A 22,701-nucleotide genomic window follows, 5' to 3' on the forward strand; every position below is an offset into this window, starting at 1 on the left:
TGGATGGGTGGATGGATGGGTGGATGAAAATAGAACTGTCTGAATTTAAAGTCTGGAAAATGTTTTAACCCAAATAAAATGGTAACAAGATAAGACCGTTTCATCACCTTTCCAAAGGAATAACTGGCTTTATTGCATGGGGTGACTCCTGGTAACCCACATGAGTCAGACTCTTTGGCGAGGTGATGAGAAACGGGTGTCTTGGGGACACTCGTGGCAATTGCACTGCGGTCGGTACTCACAGGCCTTGAGGGAGGGGGATAGTGGAAGTTGTCAGGGAAGGCTAAGAAATGACTTGGGGAGGCTCGAGACCCACCTCCCGGTAGGAAAGTCAAATTTGGGGAAACGCTGGCGGCGCAGTAGGAGGGAGAACCCGGGAAGGGCTCCGGATCACACAGGCTGCTGGCCGTGCGCGGCGGCCGGGCCGCGAGGCCGTGACGCGAGGCCGTGACCGTTATGGTCATTAAGTTGCTTTCGGGCGCGGAGCAGACTCCAGGTGGGGTGCGGCAGGTGCGGCTGACAGCGTCCAGAGAGCACGGCTGCCTCCCAGAGGCTTCCGCGGGGAAACGCGGCCCCTGGTGGTGGGATGAGCACGCGACTGCGACGCGAGGCGTCCTGACCGGCGTTCCGGCGTCCCGACGGGCGTTCCGGCGTCCTGACCCGCGTTCCGGCGTCCGAGGAGGCGCAGAAGAGTCGCGGCGTCCTGACCCGAGTCTGGACCACACAGGTGAGCAGAGCTGTTCATCCGCGCCATCTCACCGGCGTGTCTTAAAGTTGAACCCGCCGGGGCAGGGCCCGGGGCCTGCGTCTCTGAGGAGCTGCAGGGGTGATGCTCTCCCCCGAGCGGGCCGGCGGCTCCAGCAGGGCCTCCTCTCCAGGGACACAGGTCCCGCGACGACGGCGTCCCCAGAGATTACATTCCTCCCCAGACACACCCTAGGGAACCTGGACGACCTGCCACTTTGCTTTTGCACGTTCTGACTCTAGGGCTGCTCTACCGCAGCTTTGAGGCGACCTTCCCGCATACCCCACCTCCCCCAAGAAAGCGGTCCATGAAGGCTCAGCCCTGCCCCTGCCCCATCCAGGGCTCTCAGAAGAGGGCCCACTGGCTCGGGGGTCCCAGGACGCGCTCTGTGGATTCCCAGGGCGGTAGAAGCCCGGGTTTGCTCGCGCGTTTACCGGACACTGCAGCAAGTCGCCGGCTTCCAGGCATCCTTGTGCTTGTCTGTCAGAAGTTGGCTTAGGATGTTTGGCGACAGCTTCGCACCCACACGGCAGCACGCTTGAACCCCACGGAAATGCTGCGTCTCAGCTGGCAGAGTGGCATTTACACCCAGCACCCCCCTCTTCCAAGAATTCATTGAATCCCGTTAAGAGAAAAAAAATTTTTTGATGTGAAATATTTTTAACTTGGCGTGGGAGGAGGAAGATGGAATAGATAAGACAGCAGAATGATCACAGGTGGGTAATTATACATGCAGATGAGTTCAGTTTGGTAATTTTCCCTTGGATTCCTATTTACACCGTTAAGACTTTATTCTTACCCAACACAGCACTGCATTTGGTAGTTTCTTTTTATTCTTATATGTCAATTCTGAACTATTAAAAGCAGGTTCAAACACTTCCAGATATTTTTTTTCTGATTTTTGGTTTTTGTCTTCAGATTTGTCCTTTTACTGTCCTAACTATACAAAGTAGATCCCAAGGGGGTTGAAACTTGCTCCCTTCACTTTACAAGATGAAGAGGTAATTCCAATCTACAAGACCTCCTAGTGTTTGGGGCCCCAAGGGGAAAAACACCCTAGTCTTGCAGGATTCCCACAGAACTTTAAATCAGTCCAAGTACTGATGTGAGAACATTCTGAAGTGACTTAGGAAAGATAAATTACTTTTGACCAAGAAATCAGGAAGGACTTCCTGGAGGAAGTATCACTCAGGTAGGTAGGAAAGATAAATTACTTTTGACCAAGAAATCAGGAAGGACTTCCTGGAGGAAGTATCACTCAGGTAGGTAGGAAAGATAAATTACTTTTGACCAAGAAATCAGGAAAGACTTCCTGGAGGAAGTATCACTCAGGTAGGTAGGAAAGATAAATTACTTTTGACCAAGAAATCAGGAAGGGCTTCCTGGAGGAAGTGTCACTCAAGTAGGCCCTTAAAGGACTAGTTAAGAGCTGTATACATAGAAAAAGGGCAGGTGTGAGATGAAGAGAATGTTCTGGTTGGTGAAAAACTTAAAGTGCCAGATAGGTAAAGTTAGGGGGGCAGGGGGGGGGCTGGGTAGACCTGGAGAACCCTGTGGGGTCTATTTTGTGTGCTATGGAGTAATGTCAAACATGTAGTCCTTTGACAATTTTGTGGTGCCTGTGTCAGGGGCTAAGTCAGCATGAAGACCAATGGAACAATTGAGGCAAGAGGTGAAGTTTAAGGAGGAAGTGAGAAGAGACAAGAGGCTGGGAGGTCACAGGGAAAATGTATTGACCGCTTCCTCACACAGAATCCCTAGATCTGGTGATTCCTGTGTGACAGGAGTGTCTGTGTGCTAATGAAGTGGGCTCCTGGATAAGGACGAGTCACCAGAAACAAGCCTTTGTAAGAAGCATGGGATTTTCAGCCCCACAACCCCTCTTCCTCAGAGAGGCTAGAATGAAGCTAATGTGTGGCCATAACTGTGAGTAGCCCCCGGCCCCCAATCCCAGTAGCAGTTGTTTGGGGAGAGCTTCCAGGTGGGTGAACACATCTGCACACCATGAAGATGACACACCCTAACTTCACAGGGACAGAAGCTCCCATACTTGAGGCTCCCAGAACTCTACCAGGTATTCATCTGTATCCTTCCTCATAGCCTTTTAAAATGAACTGGTGGGCACATCCCTGAGTGAGCTGCTCTTGTGAATGAGTGGGACCCAAGGGGGTGTAGAATACAAGGGGGATCAGTGTGTAGTACATGGGAACCCCGGGAGAACCTCTGATAGCCAGCAGCACAGGTAACAACCTGAACTTGCCACCAGGTCCAGAAGTGAATGGGGGAGGGGTGGGGACTGAACCCTTAATTGTGGGATCTGATGTTCTCTCCAGAGTGTGCTGAATTGCACTAGTGCAGGAACCCCAACTGGCATCAGAGTTGCCTGGTTGTGGGGGAAGTCTCTGGACTTCTGACCAGAGTATCACAGTGATAGAATAAAGGACACACACCGGGAAGAACACACAGGGAAGACCTGGGTTTCCCTACAAACAAGGGGAAGCAGCGCTTTTTCCTCAGAGAGGGAGGAAGTAGACTTGTCGGCTGGGCAATTTATGAACATGACAAGACTTTGCTCAACAGATCCTACATCCTCCTACTGTCTCTGTGGTCGTCCAGGAAGGTCCAGTATCACTTTCTATACCTCCATGAACTGGAGAGCGCCCTTATGGGGTGGCTGAAGGACCGATCTAGCAGCTTCCATGCCACTATGCTTCCCGGCAGGGAGTCTGAGAAAGGAGACCATGGGGGACTCACAATTTTTAATTATTAGAGGCTACTGACAGGTCTACCAAAAAGAACTCAATAATTGTAAAAGATTTAGTTAGTCCAATTTGGTACCTTCTGCTGTGGTGATCTGAAGTATTCCCAGAACTGATTAGGGACCTTCTGAGCAGAAACTGAGGGAGTTACTCGTACACCCTGGGAACTGTTATGTAACCTCATGTGGACCCACATCAGAAATGAGCCTGGGGAAATCTGGGGTTTGTTCTCCATTCCGAAGGAGCTTGGCACAGTGTGTGTCTGTCAAATATGTATAATTCATGGCATCAAGTTTCTTTTAAGTACCACAATTCCACCTCATAAAAATTAACCTTAAAGCATTTTGTTTTCATCTTTATTCTCTTCCTGATTATAAAAAGTCTTATAGAAAAGTAAAACAGAAAATTTCCCCAGAATTCCACCCTCAGTGATTACTACTCTCTAAAGTAAATCTTCCAAACATTTGAAGGTATACAATAGTAAACAAACAGGATCAACTGGAATTCTCGAATACATATAAGCTATTCTGCTCTTGTGCAAGTTTTCACATAGTTGTGATAAATAATTCAATGATCATTTTCCCCAGAGCTTTACGGTCTGGGGTTTCAGAGAAGATTCAACTACACAGTAGGTGGAAAAACCTCTAGCATTTTCTTACTATTCACTATTAAATACTGCCCAAAGTATTAAATGAAAAATAACTTTAAAAAAAAAAAAAGGAAATAATGAATTTGATAGGGGGAAGAAAATAGTCCAGAAAATCTCAGTTTTGTATCAAAATAAAAACCTCTACATTTGCCATTTCACCAAATATCAGAAAATTACTCTTAAATTTGAATTTGGCCAATAATCATCTCTATGCCAGCAAATGGAGCTGCAAAAAATTTGGCATGCTCTTTCTCAGACCATTGTGAGAATACAGCGAACGGCCATTTAGAATGTCTTCAGTTCTAAATGAAGTGAAATGAAACAAGAACAGGTAGAGATGAAAGTATTTTCCACTGGCTGGGGCATTCAAAATGGGGAATTTGGAACAGATATTCAGCTCTTGCAAGTAGTGAAGGAGATTTTCGATTCAATTTCCCACAGCTTCGTCTGTAATGCCTTCAGAACATCTTCCATCTGTTGAAGTGAAGAAATATTTTTAAATATACAATTATGATTGAAGTCATATTATATGATTAAATGATTAAAACATACATTAAGTACATCTACAGTTTCTGAACACTGTACACTACACACAGTCAATATTTAATGGAATTAGAGGCATTAAACTAAATTTCACTTAAATAAGATCCAATTCTATTAACAGTATTAAAGGTCTCAAATTCTGATCTGTCGCTCTTTTTTGTGCTTGTCACTCTCTTGCCTCACTGGCCACGAGAAGATGCCAAAATTCAAAAAATAAGGCTGTTTATACTAAGAGGATTGAATCAAATGAAATACTGATTGGAGTAAAAGGTCTATGTTTAGTTTAATAGTTTTAGAATATATTCTGTTTTGATTCTGGCAAGAAATGTCTTCCTTGTTGCTTTTTAAATAAAACTTTAGCTTAAGTTGTAATTCAGTTCCCCCAAAAATGACTTTACTAATGAGTGAAATGAAGTCAGCACTCTCTTCTGTGAAAGTGCTGAGGTCAAACAGATGTCATGAGGATTATCTGTGGAGGGCACCGACACGGAGCTGTCCAGATAGAAATATAAAAGGTACAGAACAAAATTACCTGTTTTAGAGATTTTTCTGTTTCAACTCTGCTTTCAAGATTAAAAAGCTCTTTCTCTTCTGACACAATTTGCTTTTCAGAGGACCCTAAGACATAACTGAAACACAGCAAAGCAAAAACTTAAAATGTGAAAAGGGAGCAAATATTAAATGTCTGCTAATAATACAAAATCTAAGTATTTTACATTATAGGTTAGTACCAAGTGAACACAAAAAACAACTATTTCTGTTAATGGCCACAACAGAGTTATCCAGATATTCCTACACATTCCTAATTCTGTGTTTCATCATTGCTCTTTAGTAACCTGTGGCAAAACAATACTTGTAGTTCAAAGCTCTGTTTTAAAGTTAAGAATCTAGAGAAAACCACAGCTTTTTGGCTGTAAATTCAAGGAACCTGTGTACCCTTGAACTCGACTTTTTGCAAATAATCATCTGTAGCGCAGCTCTGCCTGCTCCAGGCAACTTCAACAGTTACCTTCCCATTAGGCCTGCTAGAACTTTCTGGGATGATGAGATACTGTGGCTTAGAAAATTCTGAAAAGGAGAAATTGGTCAGGAGCAGGAGGAAAACAGGCCCAGCATTTGTAGCCAGAGAAAAGGAAAAGGTGCTGGTATTTCTCCAAAGAAAACTCAGTTTATTTGCATTTCTTTAGAAGCGCGTGTAGCACATTCAGCATTTTCATTATGTCACTTCTTTTGCGAAGTAAAAAGTCCTCTCTTGGAAACCCTATTGATTGTATTTCTGAGAAATGACTGGGGACAAAAAAATTACAAAGGCAATTGATATGTTCAGAAAAGAACCATGAGACAAGGTGGAGAAGTTGGAGACGCTGAGCAGCAGAGCAGCACGGGTCCACCCTGCAGAGGGGTCCACCCTGCAGAGGGGTCCACCCTGCAGAGGGGTCCACCCTGCAGAGGGGTCCACCCTGCAGAGGGGTCCACCCTGCAGAGGGGTCCACGCCAAAACAAGCCAGGTTCTTTGGCATCAAAATCCTGCCTGCCCCAGAGGTAAATTTTACCCTATATTCAACTGCTTAGGAAAAAACAGCTTCACTACTATCATTTCCTGTGGCAAAATCTGCTGTCTTCTTGTATACGAATGCATTACTTTTTAAAGCTTTAGACCAGTCCGACTGGATGAACATTTCACATCTTTACACCTGTACGCTCCACTGCCTAGGTTAAGAGCATCTATTTGTGTCTAGATATTCTTTTCATGTAAAAAAAAAAAAAAAAACAGAACGGATGTGGTATCTCTCCAGACAGACCTACGTGCTTTACAACAGTGAACACTACTTCCTATTTTATTCTTTTGTATAAGGACTATAAAAAGTTCGCAGACTTAAATGTGGTGATCTAAACCTAAGAAACAAGGTGGCAGAACAGCAGTTATTAAAGAATAATTAGATGGGAAATTATAATTATCAAAACAGAATAGTTTAAATTTTTAAGGAGAGAATCAAAAGTAATGGAGTGGCAAGCCCCTCTACCAGTGAAAGTATGGGCATTCTTTTCTCCCGAATTGTTCTCCTTTCCTGATGTCAGGTTTCTCACGCGTGCTTGAGGCCTTGAGGATTACTGCTGTTCCAGCATAAGTGGAGACACCTGGAGTCACCGATTTGTTTCCTTACAAAGGCTGATGAATTAGGAGGCCACTAAGATAGCCGAAATTCTTTAACGCCTGACATCAGCCCTTAATTTGCCTGTGCCCTAACGCTTCTAGAAATCCTGGACAGGAAAGGTACCTTCTTGCAGCTCTCCAAACAGCAGATCATTCTTTATTAGATGCAGGAATTCCCATTTCTTCATGACTTTCTGATTGACTTTCAGATTGTCTGACTTTTCCAACACCAAACAAATCAGATAAAAAATTATTTGGAAATATATGTTAACAGTGCTGATTCTGCTCCAGAGTTTTCTTATCAGTTTCTCTGCACACAACTTTCTGAGAAATCAGTTGTGAGGCATTCATATATCTAACTCACCTTTCGATGGCTTCAACACTGAGGCAGAACAAGTCCCTCTTGTAGTCTAGACCCTTGGGGGTGCATTTGTACACGAAGCCAAGGTTGAGTGAGCACCCAGCGCAGTACAACGTTTGCAGAATGCTGCAAGAGAGGACGCCAGCGCTCAGACACAAGGCGCAGCCTCCAGCAAAACCCCGTTAGCACCCGTAGACGCGTAAACATTCAAGTTGTAGCAAGTGTTATGTATAAAGGAGGAAAAGATGATAGTCAGATGTTCTTATTAGAAATGTAGCCAGCCGTCTCTAGGCCGCTCTTCCCTAAGCACCTAGCAACAAGTGACATATATGTGACAAGAGAGAGACTATACCTAAGTGCAGTTTTTCTAGAAGGTAAATGCCTCCACCTGACATTAAGAAGAGTCTAATATCTAGAAATAAGACAAAAAGATTCCACCTGTCATGTTATCGTGTCCCGCAAGGCCACCTGGGATCACTCACTTTCTGGGGCAGGGAAGGCACTTTCTCGTCACCATCTAGAGAATAAATGCCCTGGGCTTGCAGGCCGTCTCTGCACCGCAGCATGGAGGCAGCCGGCCAGCGGTCACTGGGCGGACTGTGTGTCCCTACAGAAGTGTGGGCACACACACAGGGGCCTGGTTCACTCTAGTGGAGGCCGCGGTGTTTGCTTACTCCTCAGACGCGGTTAAGGCGTTTGAACTTTAGACTAAAGATAGCTGGTGGCCTGCAGTTACAGATGATTTTACAGAAGTTACAGATGATTTACTCTGGCAGAGAGCAAATGTCCCCGGCAACTAGGAAAGATGACCGCAGAGGCAGAGGGCAAGCTGCCCGGTGGGGGCTCCTCCCTGCACCAGCTGAGCCCCGCCTGGTTCCTGACTCAAATCCTTACCAGGTGTATGTTACCGCTGCCTTTGCTAAAAGCTACACACCAGCGCCAACTACGGGCATGTTCTACATGGGTAATTCACAACTGTTTTACTTAGTGTCACCAGTTAACTGTTCCTTCATGCCAGCTACTTCTCAATGCAAGCTCTGCATATTTGCAAACCCTGCCCTCCATGCCAACTTATTTAAATTCTTTAAATCTTAGAATTCTCCATCTCCCAAATGCCTTATCAAATTGCTCATGCTACAAATCAGTCTCTACGCTATATTACACCCCAACACAAGCAAATTAAATCTGCTAATGATCATAATACACCACCAGAAAAAAATGTTATTTCAAAAGCACTGTAGTGCTTACTGTGAAGCCCTCGTGACGACTAAGGAGCTATTCCTGCCATCAAGCAGAATGGAGCCACCAACACCACCAGCATCGCCAGTCACTGCAGACACCCAGACACCTGGAATCAGGCAGCAACATACGGAAAAAGAACCAAGTGGCTCCCGGGCTAATAAGTTATAAACTCTCGCTGATGACTGATCGACTAAGTTAAAGCTCCCATCGGCTGTCATAAGCTTCAGAAGGGAACCCCAGCATACGACCATCGGGCCAGTGGCTCTCCCTGCTGTACAGTCACAAGGTGGCTGTGCCCTATCACCGAGACACGTGTCATCAGCCAAGAAAGCACACTTAGATAAACCTAAAATACAAAATACTCTCATCCATGGGTGAGGCTGTTTTCTCCCGAATTATCAAAATCATACTAAACATCACCGACAAGCCCATTCATTGACACAGGGCAGTCTTGGGGAGCCATGTAGAGAGTAACGACTGATGTTGCACCATCTCTGCATGTAGAGCTGGGGCGAAATTGGCCAGAACTCACCCTGACCAGAAAAAGGAAAACAGTGAGCCCTAGGTGACTGCAGACGAGGGGTGAGCTAGCTCGTGAGAATCTGAACAGATGACTCGGTGACTGTGGGACACGGCACTGCTCCCTTTCTAACAATTTGCAAACCCACGCGCGCCCTGGCCGGCCATCTGCAGGGTGGCTCTGGCAGCAGGGAGGCAGACAGGCAGCCTGTCAGAAAACTCTTGTGCACCCTAAAGCAATATGGCATTTCCAAAAGTGTAGGGCATAGGACCCTGGTGAAATTCAAGGCGACGTGAGGTGGCATAAACGTTGAGTTCAAGAGAGACGAGCAGAAGTAACACTGGCCGAGGGAGTCAATCTATGCGTGCTGACGGCAAAGTGAAGATGGGCTCAGTGAGTGCTGGAGGGGTGCTGGAGGGGCTTTCGGGGGCGGCTCACGGTTGCAAATCGGTTGCAAGTCGGTTAGCAGGGAGCGCTCACAGCACAGCCCAGGGGCAGTCAGGCAACAGCAACTGAGCTACCCCTTGATAACAGGCCGCCCTTGTGATTACGACTGTAACTATAGCCCCACTGCTCTCCAGGGGAGGCAGTGACGCTGATGGCAGTAACGTAAAGATTCCTTTTAAAATCATTTTAAGTAAAAATCCTGAGTCGACGTAACGAAAACTATTAAGTCCCTGGTAGCACACTGGGCAGGGAGATGGCACGTGCAGTGAAGGTGACATCGCGATGATGAGAGATGAAATGCAATGAGCAGGGGACAGGATACAAGGAGAGACAGAAGTGTCACCCCACTTCTTACTAGCGAGCCCCCTTTCCCTCCAGGATTTACTTACTCTTTATCTACAAAATGAGAAGTGACTTAAGGCTGGTTTCTCCAGCGTTCTGCTCATTTGAGTGCCTGTACCACATGTGCCACAGCCACATACTACCTGTACTATCAGGAATTTAACTCTCCCGAAATGTCGCTGAGATACACTACTGTGCAAAGGCCACCCTGGCAACCCTGCAAAGGAAAAGCCAGCACTTTCAAATATCCACTAACACGTATGACCACTACTCTCCGTTGGTTCACAGAGGCCCTGAAGCTATTTCCGGTGCATCAGTGAAACACCTTCCAGGCAACAGGATGCTGAAGCAGGGCCTCCACGTCTGCTGGGGCTGCCCCTGCAAGCCGTAGCGGGGGCCAGAGGTTGGTAGCAGCCTGGGTGGCAGCAGGGGCCTGGTTGCTGGTTGCTCTGGCCTTTTTGTCCACCTTAGTAGCTGCTGTATGTGTGGTACCAGCATTTCTGTGGGCACCAGGACAGGACAGAGGTGGGTAGCGTTGCTCCAGGCACACTCTGACTCTGAGATTTCCTGATGCACACGTTTTCTTTTTCAATTTTTATCTTGGATGTTCTTCAGCAGCAAAGCCAAAGCCCCAAAGGGAGTGAGAATGTGCCAACAGAAATTTAGCAACTCTCCATCTGCCTCTACAGGAGACCATCGGTATGCAGGAACTGACATGTTGGAGTGACTGACCTTGTACTGACCACCGTGGAAGAGTTCTATCTTACTGTGAGTGACCCTTTATTTTTCAAATAAACATCTTGTCTGGCAGACACATTCACATACATATAGCCTTACTCACCAACCATTTTCATTTTTGCGTTTGGATAGGATCTGTTCCTTATCCACAGAAACATTACAGGAAACACCTAAAAAGAAGTTACAAGAACTGATTAACAGGGTCTGTTATAATGCACATGCAGACATTTAAAGAGCTTCTAATTCAATTTTTATCTTAGAACTCAGAAGGCCAGAAAAAAATGACACACTCACAAAGGTGGTTCAAAACTAAATGTACAGGAGTCTTTCTGGAAAAAGATGGTAGAATAAGGGTTATTTCCTTCTTCCCTGAGCTTCACTGAAATTATCAAAATAGTAAAATTAGAAGGCAAAATGCAATCGACGCAAATGAGGAGCAAAGAGCACAGACCCAGCACTGCAGAGCAGCCTGCTGCCTCTCAAGAATGGGGACAGCACAAACACAGTTTCCAGCAAAGTTGGTTTTCTTGGGGGTGGGGAACCACGGAAGGCAATTAACCAAGCAGCAATTCAGGAGTGAGAAAGTTATTAATGTAAAAGGACTTGAATAGGAGTCTTAAAACCTGAGAGATGAATTCCTATTAAACGTCAGGGAAAGGTCAAAGAGTCAAAGTATGGCTACAGAACAGTATGTAAATGTTATACACCTAAACCAAGTAACAATAATTAAACTAACTCAAGCTGGGCAAAAAGGAATGGAAAGTAAGCATTAAGTTCTTTATCTTTCACTGGGGTGTGGGATTAAATCAAATTATAGCAGTTTAGGTTTTAAAATTTAAAAGCCACTGGTATTAAAAAAACTAGTAACAGAATAGTGTTTTTATGTATAAAACAGAACAAAAAGAGCCCACATGGCAAAAGACAGAAAGGAAGTTGTAAAAATAGAAAATACAACAGCTTTAAAAAGCTGTTCAAGGAGATAAACTCACCTACAAAAAGAGCTTCTCCTACTGTATCAAAAAATCTGTATCAAATAACTCCTGGGGTTGTCAAAAGTCACAGACTTGCAGTTATGAAATAAGTGAGTCCTGCGGATGTAACTTAAGCACGGTGACTAGTTAGTAATACTGTGTTGTAGATGTGAATGTTGCTGCGTAAATCTCACATTTTCATCACAAGATGAAATGGGCTCACTGGGCTTACTCCGCCCCTTCCACAACATATATACAGACTCACCACCGTGGACACTGGAAACTCGTAAAATGTGATATGCCAGTTACAGCTCAGTTTTGAAAAGCTCAACCCAAATACATGCAGTTCTCATGTTGGCAACACTGAAAACCACCTGGAGCTGTATCTAGACTGGGAGGATTGACAGCATTTCCACGGAGATCACTCCAGCCCCACTTACGACATATTCTGAGCTCATCACCCACACCACATGAACTCACCTAACCCTCGTGACTACTCCATGTAGGTATTTACCATTTTACAGAGGAGGGAACTGAGGCACTGAGAAGCTAAGAAAGTTGCCCGCAGAGACAGGGCTAGTAAGAAGCAGGCCACACTCAAACCCGAGCAGTCCAGGGCCTCCACCACCAGGATATGTTGCCTCAGCAAGAGTACACCCAGCAGCTTCAAGATGCGTTAGCGATGTCTGTATCAACTAATGTGGAAAAATACTCGGAATATTTGTGCAGAATAAAAAAAGGTAAGAATGTTCAACAGTATAAATAATACAACTTCATGGGTCTTTCTAAAGTTACATGTTTTAATACATGCATAAAGCATGTCTGGACTGAGAACAGGGAATGAACTTGGGATATCAGTGTTTGGGTCACTTCATCTTTCTGCCCTATTTGATGCAAAGGACTAAATAATGCAAACAAATTACTATGAGAGATGTAGGTTCTTATGCTTAACAACCAAAATGGACTCAGCAATGATCCTTAATGAACTGATGCACCTTTTTTCTTAAAATTGATTCCATCCACTTATGCAGACCAGAGGTGGGAGGAGGGCGAGAGAGTTAGCCAGAGAGATTGGCTGAAATACAAAGCTTGGGCATTGGGCGTGGGTGGGGTTGGAGCGGGGAGTGCAGCCTACAAGTTGGGAGACGTCTGGCATTATGGGTTTGCTGCAAGGTCAGGAATCAAACTCGGGCTGCAGAGGCTGCAATTTGCTTCATAGTACTGAGACATAACCCTCTGTGCCATCAGGGAGGGTCCTGAAATGATGCATACTTATGGAAAACAGCAGGTCCCCAAAAGTTCCAGAAAACCTGTGGATACTGGTTTACCCCTTTCTTCCTGGGATTCAGCCCAGGAAGAACATCCCGCGAGCATCAATACACTGGCGCTGAATTTCTGCACCCTGATCCTTACTCTCAACTCTGAAGAAACACTTCACACTGTCAGTCATCCGCTGATAACTACTAAACTAAGATTTCAGAAATCTATCTTGACATCCCCTGGCAAGAAGCAGGCAGCTGGAAACCTTGATTTCCTAAATAAACTGTTACTTACCGATTAACAGCCTGCTAATTTCTGGGGGAAGTGGGAAGTCCTAGAGAGTGGCTACACCCCAAAAGCCTACAACCTAGTTGGTTATTTTTTTCTGTGCAATGCTCACGAAGCCGCTGATTCGTGAGCCCAAAGTGGCCCCCTCCCCCTTTCCTAGCACAGCTCACCCTTTCCGAACTGGCTACCTCGAAAGACCCCGCGTACCCCAGTCTCCTCCCGGGCCGCCCAGGGGCAGCGCATCTGGGAAGAAGACGGCCCCGACCCGGCCCCCGAGCCCGGAAACTGACTGCGCAGCAGGATGCAGTTGGTGTCCTCCTGGCTCATCACCCAGCTCAGCGAGTCACCCAGCGGTCGCCGGCAGCCTGAGCACAGGAACACCAGCGGCATCTCCTCCTCTCGCGCGGGCTCCGCCGCCTCCTCGCGCTGGGTCCCGTCGGCGCCCGCCACCGACGCGTCCCCGCTCACGGCGCTCCACATGCTCGCCCACTTCTGCAGCAACTGGTGGCGGCTCGAGTCATCCGAGAGTCGCTTTCCCAACAGCGAGGAGTCGCTCCACTTGCTCTTGTCGCCACACGCACAACCGGCGTAGGAGCAGTTTTTGCAACAATCGGGTGACCAAGCCCTGGACATTGTTTACAAATCACCCGCGTCGCAGAGCGTCACGGGAAGCACGTCCCTGCGCATGCGCAGGGTGGAGCGGAAGCCAAATAGGGGCGGAAAGCTGAGGGGCGGAACCTGAAGGAGGCGGGGCGCGGGCTGCCGCGTAGTGCGCATGCTCGCCCTCCGCGGGGCTGGTCTTGGCGGTCGCTGTATTTGGCTTTTCCTCCTGGGAAAGGTGAGGCTGCTGGCGATCTGGGGACCACCTCGTGAAGTGTGCGAGCCCCTCTCCTGGGAAAGTTACACTCAGATTACACACTCAGTTCAGAAACCCCTCTCCGAGACCTCAACAGCGTCACTGAAGCGTCAGAGGCGTTGAGGCACACTCCTGCCTTATGGGACGTTGTCCGTCCTCAAGATGCTGGCCCCTCAGACCTTAGGGAGCCTAAGACTCACTTGGGAGCTGGTGACCACACGGTGATTGGGCCCCACCTTCACAGATTGTGGCTCAGTGGGTGGAGGTGGGCGAGCATCTGATTCCAGCAAGCCCCTGCTGCCGGTTCTGGCTGCTCCACGTTCCACCATCCCTGCTCTCCTCTGGCTGCCTGTTACCCTCAAGATAGAGAAAGTAGGCGTTTCTGGGTGCTGCCTTGTCACACTGTTACAGGACACCAAATATGTTTCAGGACAAAATCTGTTACAGGACAGGGAGAGAGGGGCACCCCTGAAGCCCAAACCTGCCTGCAGACAGGTCCCGGCAGATGCAGGTCACTAGCTGGCAGGAGGCTGCTGCCCTGCAGAGGGAGAGAGCTGGTGGAAAGAAGCACCTGCATAGCCACAGGTGGGAAGAGAGCGGCTGCCCTGTGCTGGTGGAGAGACTGCCCTGATATAGACAGCTTCTCTCTGGGAGGGGCTCACTCCCTGTGAGCCTAAGTTTGTTGACTTTGAATAGAATCTGAGATTCCTGGTGAGCTTCATCTCCACGTCCTTATCTTTCACCTCTTGGGTCCAAGCTTCAGGCACAGCCCCCAACAGTCTGCTATCTGCTGGGAGCTCCTGCAGGTATTCAGGCATCCCAGGCATCCCCGGACACCAGGTTTCTGGCTTGATTTTCTGGCCGCGTCAGTTGCTGCACTGCACTAGCCCTTTCTACCCATCACCTTTGTGTGGCTCAGCCTTGTGATGTCTCCCCTGCATTCCTTCCTCCATCAGCCCCAGATCCCTCAGGGTAGTGCTGCTAGAAGCAGCCAGTCACGAGGGTGTGGGCAACAGTTTGGAAAGCTTGGAAGTGTCTGTCGTCCAGAACTGGGGGCCATTCACCCCTTGCCCGAGTGGGCATACTTCCTAGGTTGTTAGGTCAGATTTCCTCAGCTGACCCCAGAAAGCCATGAACCACAGGTCAGAACTGGAGGGGAATGGACCAGCTATGCCAGATCAACCTAACAGTTTGTTTGGGAAGAAAGGCCCAGAAGACTTGGCTCTGCCCTAAGTCCCTCTCCACTTTGGTCAGATAAAACTATCGGCCTAAAACTTACATCCAATTTTAGTGACTCTGGCCACTAGCCAAAAGCTAAGACTTTGGATATAGAAGTCTTGGGTTAGTCTACACTGTCATGAGCTAGTAGCAGTGCAGAAACTGGAAAGTTCTTTCTCTTCCCTGGGTTTGATTCCTCGTGAATTAAATAGGTCCGTTATGTAATATGCATGAAAACACTTTAACGCTAAGGTACTGTGCCCTTGTTCACCAGCCTCCAACTAGAAGAACATGCTTCAAATAGTTCAGGTTTTTATTTCACCCACAGAATTGCCTTCCCTACCCTGGTTTTTTTCGTGACTTCCCTGGACTGCTGTTTTCAGGCCTACTGTCAATGTGGGTTGGTTCAACCCACATCTATTTTTTTTAATAGGAATTCAAAGGGATGCTCTCTTTGCCTCCGACTTTGGGTTCCTATTGGAAGGAAATTCTTTGCTGGGAAATCCCAGGCAAGCAGGAATACAGGCAGGGCTGCCTAACACCCCACTGTCTCAGGTTCTTGATACTTCAGTGGATGCCTGCCATTAATTGCCATCATCATCCAACTGATTTGACACAAGATAGATGTATAAATCTATGTTAAGACATTTTCTTTGACATGAGGGATTTCTGTCCTTCTGATTTTTTAAAGAAATTTGAATTTTTTCACGAAGCCCTAAAAATATGAGAGGCTTCAGAACCTGTGCTTTTTGTGTCTAATAGAAAAAAATCATCTCTAGTGCAAAGTGACCTCCTCTGGCATTACAAATATATTTGTACAAATGTAAAATACTTAGTTATCTACAAAGTCCTATTTTATATGGGGACAAAACAAGATGTGTAAACAAGATGACCTTGGACTGTGTAGTAATAGTTGCTTTATGAGCAGCCCTCCCTCCTGATATATAGCCCCCAGTTCTCTCTGCTACATCCAATTCCAGGAATAGGTCCCCAGGAGTTGAACCCCATCAGGATGACACATCTCTCTTTCACATCACCGGTACAAGATGGCGCCTGTGTCCTGGCATAGGGTGCTGCCCAGGACACAAGGATCGGCTTGGGCTAACAACTTGACCTCGATTCTCAAATTTGTTTGATCAGAATAAATATCAAGGTTCTTATTCAGTGGTTGGGGGAAGAGTTGTTCTCTTTGTTTCCTTGACAGAAACAAGGAGGCACATACTTGGTTTGTTTCAGGCAGCCATCTTGTCAACACGGACAAGGGCAAAACTGAGGTGAGAACCATGAAGACTTAGTATCCAAACTCTTCTCTTTTACTGATGTGAGCCCACAGATTATGGTGGAAGCCAATTTGAACAGTTTGTTTTCACTAGCAACTAGTAACATGTGTAGCCATCTGTTAACCATCAGTTAAAATTAAGGTTTTGGCTTAGACTCCAAGATGAGGTAAAAATGGTACAGTGTTCCATATCTAGGGTTCCCCAGAATTCAACCAGCCACAGACCGAAAATACATATCATGTATTAGGCCCAAGGTGGTTGCCTCCATAATGCACATACACAGACCTTTTCTTGTCATCATTCCCTAAGCAACACAGTACAATGATTTACATAGCATTTACCTGTGTGTCATAGAATATTACGTCTGCAGGTGAATTGAAGTGTATAGGAGGGTGTTCATAGTTTATCTACAATCACTACGCTTCTTTATGTAAGGGGTCAAGCATTCACAGATTTTGCTGTCTGAAGGGGGTCCTGCAACCGATCCATGGATGCTGAGGGCCAACAACATCAAGTAATCAATCACCTCCCTCATCTGGAATAATCATCCGTGTGGATATTGGAGCGCTAATTCCCTCAGGCTTTAACCCAACTTCCACCTTTGAGCAATATTAAAATGAGAAGATGGTGACCGAAATGACTTAACAAGAAGGTATTTTGGGGACGGCTGGATGGCGAGTTCCACCGCTCCCTCCCTTTAGAGCAAGTGGAGGGGACCCTCCCCTTGCTTCGGTCTGTCTCCGGAGCTCTGGAAGCCAGGCACAGAACCTAAAGGATCCTGGGTGCTGGGGGACACTGGCTGGCAGGGGAGCTGGGCTGTTGAGCTGTTTTCGTGGCACAATTGAGGGGAGTCAGGTAGGTTATCAGCCAGATTTGAACTTGGCTGGCAGGAAGGTCACAGCATCTTCAGTTCTTCCGGAGAAGATAATGTGGGTGGATGAAGATTCTCTAGTAGTGAGCCTCTGAATGTGAATGTCTCTGCAGAACCAGGCCTGAGGGGAACAGTCAGCCTGAGGAGAGACTTTCCTGGGTCACAGGAAGGTGTAGCTGGTGGTGAGAGACCAGGAGAGAGAATTGGTTCTAACCATACCAGGTCAGAGGGTGCGAAACCAGCTTATGACAGACCAGTCCCTTGTGTTCCCCATTTGACCCAGGAAGGGAAATCCCAGGGAGCAGGTGAGGTGAGCAACAGAGCAGCCAGAGCCAGCCACGTGCCCTTCCCTCACTAGCAACTGGGGCCACTAACAATGTCCTGGGGAAGGACAATTACCTGGAGTGAAGATTGCAATGTGGATTACCTTGGGGTGCATACCATCATACTGCCATTGACTGTTTGCCACTAAAGAGTACTTAGCTCTTCTCCCTCACAACCTATACTGAAATTCTGATTCCATGGGGAGAATGACTTTACAAAGTGTCAAATAAAAAAAGGTATACATGGCAGTTGATAGGGATAGCTCAGCTCCCAGGTTAGCAGTATGGGTGTCAATAAGCCTCACTGCTGACACCGTCACTCCCTCAACCCACAGGGATGAGGGGAAAGAGAGTTGTGCCAAGTAGACTCCTGGAGAGACAGTCTCCATAAAGGGACACACCCAGGGCCTGGGAAGCCCAGGGAGGGAGGCAGGGGTTACATTCCAGGACCTTGTTTTCTTCCCTCCCTTCCTCAGTGTCCTGCTGTTGCTGCAGATTGTCAGAGTTCATTCGTGATCCAGAAAGTGTTCATTGGAATAAAAGCCTTAATGACAGTAACACACAGAGGTTATTAGATAATCAAAGTGAGATTCAGAACCAGGAAAGCAGACCAGCACATTGTAGAGAGCTGTTCACACAAACACAAGCTTGATTTCCGTTTCTATAGTTAGAAACCACAAGCCACTGACAGTAAAGATGAAGTTAGTTTGATGGTGCGGTGCATGGAGGCTTCTGTTTCAAAGTGTTGACCTAAAGATACGTTGATAGTATCTATGTGCAGAAAAAAGTAATGCAGGGATTAAATATCTTTCTTTCTAAAAAGCTGGGTACCCTGGCCCTCCCTGGTGGCGCAGTGGGTTAAAGCACAGCACTGAGAAGCTAAAGCCACTTCCGCATGAGTTCGATTCCCGCCTGCCCCGGAGGTGACCACATGGCGCGGCAGACCTCTCCTGACCCTCCCGCTGCTCCCCTCAGCAGTGTACTTCGTCGATCTGCCTGTTCTGCTCCCCACTCTGTCTCTGGTGAAACCTCTCGCCGCCCCTGCACCTCTGGCCTGTACCCCAGTTCTGTATGCACAAATAAATAAATCTTTAAAAAAAAAAAAAAAAGGCTGGGTACCCACTGTGGAATTCTTGATCTGACTCCTTGATCATTTGTGGGGTTGAAAAGGCTGGTTTACCCACAGGCAGCAGGTTTTTGTCTAGCTGTTTCAGAATTCAAGTCTTTGGAGATGGCTTTGCTCTGGTCTGCTGGAGCAGGGAGGAGTTGTTCCCAGGATATTTTACAGTGTGTTCACACAAGTCATGGTGAAGAATGAATCGGAGGAGGCAACAGAAAGAAGCGTACAGAGATTGTCCTAATCTTCCAAGGGGAAGGTTATCCTCACCAAGTAAGTTTCAAAGGTATAGTAAGAAACAAAAAGAGTCCCATTTTGATTCCACCTTGCAGCCCTTCTTGATCAACATGCTAGTTACACAGATCATCTGATTCCACTCTTTTTCCCCAGCTTGATTCAAAAGCCTTGGTAAATAATAAATAAGTGCTAGGCTAATATAATATCTTTGGGGAGCAATAGCAGAAAGAGTGATGTAGTTAATTGCAATAAAGGGAGAGATAGAACAGAAAAAAGAGGAGAAGAAACAAATGAGACTTTGACTATTTTGCTGAAAGAAGTTATGGCTTTTTAGAAAGAAGTTATGGCTTTTTAAAGACTTCCTGGCAATTAGGGAAAATCAGAAATAAATCCCTCTTGATTCCCATCATGGACCAGGTTTTAATAGCATGTGCTTCTTTACACTTAGGCATGAGGACAATGAGGTGTGATTATAGGTTGCAGGAGCTGGTCTGCTGGCCCCTTTCGCATTTAAAAAGCTGACTGCAGCTGCTTTTGAGACCATTTCATCGTACTCTTAACTGGTAGAGAGATCTTCAAGCCAAATGGCACCCACAGCTGCCTTCCCCAACCAGCTGGCGCCATCATCTCGCCATGCTGGGCACTCAGCCCCCAGAACTGTCTGTCCCAATTACAGCCTTCCTGAGGGGATAAGAGGCACTGTGGGTGAGTGTGGTTAGATATTTATATCTGTGTTCCAGAGGTGAAACAATGATGACAGGAATATGCTTTACCTTCTTAAAAATCCTCAGAGGCAGGAAGTTCTTTAAATAGTTCTGTTTCCCTCTCCTAGTTAATGTGTGGAATCACGATTTTCCGGTCTTTAACAGAGGTATTTAATTCTCATGCAAGTTAAAAAAGAATAAGAAGAACATGTGATTTTCAGCAAAATCATACTGTCTTTGAGCTGGGAAAGACTCATAATGATGCTTAATCCACACGTCTCATTCTACAAATAGAAAAGCTGAGATCCAGTCGCTTTAGAAGTCATGAGTCCAGCTAGTGGCCAAGATCAGTGGCTATCTGGGCGGTTCTGTCTCCAGCACCCTTCCCCTCTTCCTAGGGAAACTTCTGCCTCCCAGCCTCACTCCAGCACTGGCTATTCTGGAGTTTTCTCAGTTGAAGGTCTTTACCCCTCTCCTACCCCCCCTAAATATGGCCTGTACCTCAGCTTTGACAGACTGCCACCTTCTGATCATGAGATAGGGGTTCCCCTGGGCAAGGAGGAGGCCCCATATGGGGCTCCAGGAGTGGCTTCACGCCTAGCTGAATCTGGGGCCCCCTCCCTGCTCTTCTGGGTTCAGCATTCCTTGCCTTCAAGCCCTGTGTCACACTGTTGTGGTGGGCTCTGGGGCGGACTCAGTGACCACCTAATAGCACCTCCAGCTGTTCTCAGTTGGGGTGTGCCTGTCGCTTGCATTCCATGAGTCAAGGAATGGCTCGTTCCTGGACCATTCTCACAGCAGTGAGGGGTCTCTGAGTGTGGTTCATTTGCATTTCCTTAAGAAGTAAGAGGTTCAAGGTTTTTTGCATCTGTCTACAGACCACAAGAATGTCTTCTTGAGAAGTGACTCTTGAGCTCCTTTGCCCACGGTTCATTTGGGTCATTTGCTTCTTTGCTCTTAGAGTGTGCACGTGCTGTATAAATTTGGAGGTGAACCCTTTGCCTGAAGCATGGTATGCAAATACATTTTCAGGTTCTGTTGGCTGCTTTTTTGTTTTATGATGGTTTCTTTCGAGGCACAATAGCTTTTAAAGTTTGTATCCATCTCACTTGTTTATTTTTCCTTTTGTTTCCTCTACTGAGTTGCTGCAGTTTTGTTCCCAAATACACCTCTGTGGTGATAGCGAAGATGGGCAAAGATGGGCACCAGCTCTTCCATGTTAACCCCCTGGTGTTTCATTTCATAAGTCCACTTCTCTTTCAGCCTGGCAGTGGCTACTGGGGGAGGAGAATGAAATCTGGGGAGCAAAACGTTGGTACTAGTCCCACTCCCAGCTGCCAGGGCCATCACCAGGGACTCTGGCTGGCAGGTCTGAGCCCCCAACTAGAGATTTTGCAGGGTTCCACCTTCATCCCCTCCCTCCGATGGACATTTCCTGGGGGACCCCAGGTGTGGAAGCTAGAAGACCTGGGTAACTGGCTCTGACATGTATCTGGAAGGGTGACCAGATCCACTGACATGGGTTTGGAGAGTTTTTGGGTTCAGAGAGCAGACTCCTTGCGTCACCTCTGGGAAAGTTCCATCAGAGTGCTCCATGCAGCCACCCCAGTGACTATCCCCAGGAGAGTTTCCCCACTATTCAGACATTTAGTTCTATCCAAAAGGGCAGTTTTATATTTTTAAGATTTATTTATTTATTCATATAGAACTGGGGTACAGACCAGAAGTGCAGGGGTGGTGAGAAGATTCACCAGAGACAAAATGGGTACCCAAACAGGCTGACTAGTGAAGTACACTGCTGAGGGGAGCAGCGGGTGGTTCAGGCGAGGTCTGCTGTGCCTTGCGGTTCACCCCCCTGGCTGGGAATCCAGCTCACGCTGCAGTGGCCAGGGACTGCCTCATTGTGCTGTGCTCCAACCTATTGTGCCACCAGGGAGGGCCCTAGGACAGGTTTATGTTAAAGAAAGGGAAGGGAAGGAGGTGGATGTTTGTTAATGGAGTCAGCCCAGGTGGGCCGCTGCTGCTTTGCAGGAGGGAGAGGTGGGAGCAGAGAAACACCTGCCCGTGCACAGGCGGGCAGGGGAGCTGTCTCTCCCCAGGGCAGATTGCAGGGACGTGGCCTGCCTCTCTCTGGGCGGGGCTCTTCCCAGTGGGACTGGCAACTGCTGGGAAATTAGTCCCTGGTATTGGGTCGGTGCCCAGGGACCGTTTCTAATTTGGTTTGAGTGCATAGATTGGAAAGGTCCAGTGGTTTTTTTTTTGGGGGGGGGGGTGTTTGATTTAAATATATATATATTTATTTTTAGATCATTCCTCATTTTTGTGCTCTTTTCATCTCGGCTGTAATAAAAATATGGAACGCTTCGTGAATCTGTGTGTTATCCTTGCACAGGGGCCATACTAATCTCTGTATCGTTCCAATTTCAGGCTATGCCGAAGCGAGCACTCCAGCAGTTTTTTGTTACCGTGGCCCCAACATCCATATCCCCACCTCAGGATACTTTTACTTTTCTTTTTTTTTTTTTTTTAAAGGTTTATTTATTTGTGCATACAGAACTGGGGTACAGGCCAGAGGCTCAGGGGTGAGAGGCTTCACCAGAGACAGAGCGGGGAGCAGAACAGGCAGATCAATGAAGTACACTGCTGAGGGGAGCAGCGGGTGGTTCAGGCGAGGTCTGCTGTGCCTTGCGGTTCACCCCCCTGGCTGGGAATCCAGCTCACGCTGCGGGCCAACTTTTACTTTTCTAGCTAGCCCGTTTAGTGACTGAGTTAAACATTCCTGCCCCCACCTCCAGTTTCTGGTCTTGTGACGCCGCCTTACCCATATTTTCTGCTCTTAGCCTCCGTCACCATTACTGGTCCACCTTTTCTCAGCTGTAAGACCAAGGTCCTGGACCAGGGGACGTGATCCTCGAGCACACCTGCGACTGAACGTCTAATCCGGCCCCGGATGGCGGCGTCTGTGTGGAGCTCCGCTGAGCGAAGAGCGTGCCTCTCGACAGCCAGCAGGTGGCAGCAAAGCCCCGCTCCGAAGGGCCCCTTGGCGCGGGCTGCTCAGCTCTGGTCCTCCAGAGC

At 47.2% G+C, this 22,701-nt stretch overlaps 1 protein-coding gene and 1 long non-coding RNA gene across 2 annotated transcripts; one reads left to right on the forward strand and one right to left on the reverse strand.

The window, feature by feature from the left end:
* Positions 1-645: 645 nt before the first annotated feature.
* Positions 646-22,695, forward strand: LOC105854067. The gene is made up of 3 exons (XR_001145793.1): positions 646-727; positions 10,453-10,531; positions 22,467-22,695. It is a non-coding gene; the product is annotated as an uncharacterized LOC105854067 (long non-coding RNA).
* Positions 4,321-13,653, reverse strand: MIS18A (MIS18 kinetochore protein A). The gene is made up of 5 exons (XM_004675346.2): positions 13,311-13,653; positions 10,605-10,671; positions 7,216-7,338; positions 5,229-5,325; positions 4,321-4,627 (listed from the first exon to the last, which is right to left on the reverse strand). The coding sequence occupies exons 1-5, from the start codon at positions 13,651-13,653 to the stop codon at positions 4,547-4,549; spliced, it is 711 nt and encodes a 236-aa protein (XP_004675403.1). The 3' UTR covers positions 4,321-4,546.
* Positions 22,696-22,701: the final 6 nt, after the last annotated feature.

Source organism: Condylura cristata, unplaced genomic scaffold, assembly GCF_000260355.1.
Source record: "Condylura cristata isolate star-nosed mole 26May11 unplaced genomic scaffold, ConCri1.0 scaffold00003, whole genome shotgun sequence".
In the NCBI taxonomy this organism is placed as follows: Eukaryota; Metazoa; Chordata; class Mammalia; order Eulipotyphla; family Talpidae; genus Condylura; species Condylura cristata.